General features: G+C 53.5%; 1 protein-coding gene across 1 annotated transcript; it reads left to right on the top strand.

The window, feature by feature from the left end:
- Positions 1-899: 899 nt before the first annotated feature.
- On the top strand, positions 900-4,726 carry MAFB (MAF bZIP transcription factor B). Its single transcript, XM_085519572.1, has 2 exons — positions 900-2,566; positions 2,805-4,726. Exons 1-2 carry the CDS (start codon positions 1,635-1,637, stop codon positions 2,863-2,865), a joined length of 993 nt encoding a protein of 330 aa, XP_085375698.1. The 5' UTR covers positions 900-1,634; the 3' UTR covers positions 2,866-4,726.
- The last annotated feature ends 414 nt before the right edge of the window (positions 4,727-5,140 follow it).

The raw sequence follows: 5,140 nt of genomic DNA, 5'->3' as shown, positions 1-5,140 counted from the left end.
CCTTTGCATGCAGTCACTGAGTTAGAGATCAGCAGAAGAAAGAAAACGCGGTCCCCTCAGAACTGCAATGTGACTCTATTTTCTCCCTTTCCCCCCGCCCCCCCTCCCACCCCCCAATATTTGCGATTGTCTGTGTCAATGCCCGCGCTTTACTTTACGGAGAGATTTGCTTCCCGTAACCGGGAGGGTTTCCCCGGCTGCCTGCGGACTGACAGCCCCCCCCCCAACCCCCAATAAACCTCCCCCTCCCTCCCATCAGCTCCGGTGCTTCCCCGATCCCATCCCCTGCGCATCCCCCTCAGCCCCGCACTTTCTCCCGGCTGAACCCGCGCATCTTTCGGCCCATTTTTCCTCTGTACCATCTCACGGGTGGACGGTCCCCCGTGAAGTTGGAAGGGGAGACGCGTGTGCACGGGATGGGTGAGGAGTAGGGGGGGCTGGGAAAGCCAACTGCCTTGAAATGTGCTACGGGACGGCAACGGGCAAAAAGAGACTTTGTTATATTTAGAACAAAGGGACGGGCAGGATGTCCCCGAGCCCTCCTCCTTTCTGGACTGCAGAAAAAGAATAGGAAGGGGGGGTTGGGTGGAGGTGGGGGGGGGAATAAATAAATAAAAGAGGCGGCGGTGCTGAGGGAGGAGGAGGTTGGGGGGGGGGGGGGGAACCCGGAGGAGCGGGGCGAGGAGCGGGGCCGCTCAGCTGGCGCTGCGGAGCTGTCACGCCGCGGTCCGCCCCCGCCGCACCGCCCAACCCCGCCGCCCCCGCCGCACCGCCCGGCCCCGCCGCACCGCACCGCCCGGCCCGGCCCCGCCGCCGCGCTGCCATTGGCGCGGCCGCCGCCGGCCCCGGCCCCCGCCGCGCTCTCGGCGGGCACGGCCGTATAAGAAGCCAAGGGGGGCTGCGCTGCGAATCACAGCTGCACAACGAGCTCTGGAGGCGGCAGCTACATCGGAGCGCTGGGTTTTTCTCGTCCCCCCTCTCCTCCTTTTTTTTTTTTTTTTTTTTTTTTTTTTCCTCCCCTCCCTTCCTCCTTCCCCTCCTTCCTCCCCCTTTTCCCTCCCCTTCCCTTTGCGCGGCGAGAGCCAGAGAAAACTCCCGTGCAAAGCCCGGTCGCTGCCGCACAGCCGGTGCGCTCCCGGAGCGGAAAGTTGCGGCACGCTCCGGCGCTCCGCTACCGCGGGGAGAAGGCTCAGGACTTACAAAACCCACCCGGAGGCGCGGGCTTAGACCTTCTGCACCGTTCTTCTCGCTTCCCGCACGGCCCCGAAGGCAGCATCTTTGTTTTGTTTTGCTTTTGACCTCCTGCCGCTGCTCCTTTCTCCTCTCCGTGGGCGTCTGAGTGCCCGGAGCCGCCGGCGGTGCGCTGCCAGCGCTGATACCCAAAGCCGGGAGGCGTCGGGCGGCCCCGGGAGCCGGCTCGTCCCTGGCTTTGTTGCCGCGGTCCGAAGAAGCCCCAGAAGCCGGGAGAAGGAGGAGGCGGCGGTGGTGGAGGGGGGAGCAGAGGAAAGGAAGCGAGAGGCGAAGCGGAGGCAAAGTTTCTTTGGAATAAGGAGAGCGGCCAGCCCTCTGCCAGGCTGCGCGCTGGGGCCAGGTCTCCAGCCCCCTCCGCCCGGAGAGGAGCCCGCAAGACAGCGATGGCCGGAGAGCTGAGCATCGGAGCTGAGCTGCCCACCAGCCCCCTGGCCATGGAGTACGTCAACGACTTCGACCTGATGAAGTTCGACGTGAAGAAGGAGCCCCTGGGTAGGAACGACCGCTCGGGCAGGCACTGCACCCGCCTGCAGCCTGCCGGCTCCGTGTCCTCCACCCCCATCAGCACCCCCTGCAGCTCCGTGCCCTCCTCGCCCAGCTTCAGCCCCACCGAACAGAAGACCCACTTGGAGGACCTGTACTGGATGGCCAACAGCTACCAGCAGATGAACCCCGAGGCGCTGAACCTCACCCCGGAGGATGCCGTCGAAGCCCTCATCGGCTCCCACCAAGTGTCCCAGCAGCTGCAAGGCTTCGAGAGTTTCCGGGCCCATCACCACCACCATCACCACCACCAGCACCACCACCACCAATACCCCGCCGTCACCCATGAAGACCTGGCGGGCAGCGGGCACCCTCATCACCACCACCACCACCACCATCAGGCCTCTCCCACCCCTTCCACTTCATCCAGCTCCTCGCAGCAGCTCCAGACCTCACACCAGCAGCATCCCCCCTCCAGCAGCGTGGAGGACCGGTTCTCGGATGACCAGCTGGTCTCCATGTCCGTGAGGGAGCTCAACAGGCACCTCCGAGGCTTCACCAAAGACGAGGTGATCCGCCTCAAGCAGAAGAGGAGGACCTTGAAGAACAGGGGCTACGCTCAGTCCTGCAGGTATAAACGCGTCCAGCAGAAGCACCACCTGGAGAATGAAAAGACCCAGCTCATTCAGCAGGTGGAACAACTCAAGCAAGAAGTGACCCGGCTGGCCAGAGAGCGAGACGCCTACAAGCTCAAGTGTGAGAAACTTGCAAGCAATGGCTTCAGAGAGGCCGGCTCCACCAGTGACAACCCGTCTTCCCCCGAGTTCTTCATGTGAGTGCTTAATAAAAGTAATTAAAAAAGAAAAAAAAAACCAAAAAAAACAACAAAAAAACAATATAAAAAAAAAAAAAGCCCAACAAGAAAAAGAACCCACCCGACCCCTGACCCCCATCATTCCCACCCCTCACCCCCTCTTGCTCCCATCCTCCTCTGACATCTTCATCATCTGTCTGCTTGACTAGAGAGAAAGAAGGAGACGAACTTAGAGACTTGATTTTTGTTTTTGCAGCATCCAGTCTTCTAGATTAGCTGTGGGAAAAGTAGGCTGGGGGTGGGGACGGGAGAGGTAAAGTGCAACTTTTTGACTTCGGTTTGCGAGTTAGAGAGAGGGACAGAGGAACGGGAGAAAAGGACAAGTGAAGCATTTTATAGATCGCTTGCTTGCAGAACGAGATGGACTTTAAGAGAATAAGGACAGAAAAAGACAATGAACAAGCCTATCTATCAGCTACTGCCTGCTCGGGAGGAGAGAGGACACACACAGCACCATCTCATGCACAATTTACCCACTTGGGAAAAAAAAAGTGAATAATCAGAAAGGACAATATATGCAAACTCTTCATATATTGCCTGCTTAGAGAAGAAAGAAAAAGTTACAGGACTCAGATGGGACATTCAATCTAAGAGAGGAAAGAAAGAAAGAAAGGAGAAAAAGATAAACTCATCAGTTTTATTGCCTGCTTGATTATATAGAAAAAAATACGAAAATCTGCATTAAAAATATTAATCCTGCATGCTGGACATGTATGGTAATAATTTCTATTTTGTACCATTTTCTTGTTTAACTTTAGCATGTTGATCATCGATCATAGATTTCTGTTGTTTTGTTTCATTGGTAAGGAAAAGCATCGCGAGTTACCCCAAGTTTTTACTGCTTGTGCAGTTTTTGTTGGTTGGTTTTTTGCTCTCTTTATTGTTTTTTTATTTCTTTTATGGTCGTCGGCTTGTAAATATCTGCTACTTCAAACCGCACAGGAAGAGAAAACAGAACATAAAGCAAAGTAACATTTCAGCAGGCTGGTTGTACGGTTTGGTTGGTATTAAAGAGATACTTAAGGGGGGAGGGGGGGGAAGGAAAAGTTATGGGCATTTTGCATTCGGAAAAAGAGAAAGGGGGAAAAAAGGCAACTTTGTATATCTGGTGCACTTTTAAGTTGTGTGGTTTTTGGTGTTTTTTTTTGTTGTTTTTTTTTTCTTTTGTTTTTTAGTTTTCATTTTGGTTGTTGTTTGTTGGGGCAGAAGAAAGAAAAAATAACAAAACGCGAAACCAAAACGTTTGGATGGCATTGACAAACCCAGACTGAATGGTGAATGGAGAGGGGGGTGGTTGGGAGGGGGTGAAGGCGGCTCCGCTCCTCTCCGCTCCGCACCGCGCACTCAGGGCGGCCCGGCCCCGCTGTTCCCGGCAGGAGGAGCCGCGATGCTCCGCTCTGCGGGCGCTCCCTGGCGCTGTCAAGCTGGGTTTCCCAATGCTTCGAACGGTAACGCTTCCTCCGAGGAGGCGACGCCGCCGCTTTGAAAGCGTTATTCTTTTGTAATCTGCTTCTCCGCTTCCCTATGCAGCGAGTGAAAGTTTTTAGCCGAAATTAATTTGCAGTTTGTATAGTAGCGGTAGTTTGGAGTCTTATGGGTGTTTTTGATGACTTTTTCTTTTTTTTGTTTTGTTGTTTTTTTTCCTCCTGCAGGTCAGTAAAAGGATTTACGTTGCACTGACAAAAAAATATACCAAAATGAAAACTTATTTTTTAGTTTCCTTTTAGGATAGCTGGCACTGCTGGCCGGATGCATTTTAAGTTTGTATTAGTTTCTAAATTAACAGTAATAACAAGATTGTAATGAACAGCATGGTGCTTGCAGTTTTAAATATTGTGGATATTAGTCACGCATCAGAAAACGATCTTTGGTTTTTACTGATTCAACTGTGTTGAAATCAAGACATTGCAGCAGCGGAGATAAGAAAAATAATAATGGTTTTTATTTCATGTAAAGTTCAGAAGGGATCAATTTCAAATCCTGCTTACGATATGAAAAACAAAAAAAAATATTAAAAAAAAACCAACCTGGTCTATTGTAGTTTTATTCAGACTGGTTTCTGTTTTTTGGTTATTAAAATTGTTTCCTATTTTGCTTATTAAAATCATTGAAATGGCATTTCTTGGAGGGATCCGTTTCTCTGCCGTCTCGTGTTCCGAGTAAAAAAGAAAGAGGTGATGACAAACTTGAGGACATGAAGCTCTCGGAGCGCTGTCCGGCCCAAGCAGCTCTGCTCTCCCCCCTTCTATCCACCCCCCCCCCCCCCCCACCTCCCAGCGCTGCGTTGCCCGCAGGTTACGCTGCCCCGAGGCCCGACCCGGCCGTGGCAGATCGGGGGCAGCCCCCACCCGCAGCGTTGGGCAGCGGAGCCCACCACGTCGGGCCGCGATCCTCCGGCCTGGGCGGCCCCGCTGCAGGGCACTGCGAGCTCTCCTGCGTTTCTTTCTTGTTCTCCTGCTTTCTTTTTGCATTAAAAAAGGAGAGGATTTGGCCAAGTCTGCCCTTCCCCCCCCCCCACCCCTTCACCACTCG

The sequence above is a fragment of the Coturnix japonica genome, chromosome 19 (assembly GCF_054131305.1).
Source record: "Coturnix japonica strain WE chromosome 19, WE-NBRP24, whole genome shotgun sequence".
In the NCBI taxonomy this organism is placed as follows: domain Eukaryota; kingdom Metazoa; phylum Chordata; class Aves; order Galliformes; family Phasianidae; genus Coturnix; species Coturnix japonica.
This window is presented reverse-complemented; position numbering and strand designations above follow the sequence as displayed.

Coding starts and splice junctions, on each gene's coding strand:
- MAFB (XM_085519572.1), top strand. CDS start 1,635: ATGGCCGGAGAGCTGAGCATCGGAGCTGAGCTGCCCACCAGCCCCCTG. Junction 2,567..2,804: donor TCTTCCCCCGAGTTCTTCAT/GTGAGTGCTTAA, acceptor TTGTTTTTGCAG/CATCCAGTCTTCTAGATTAG.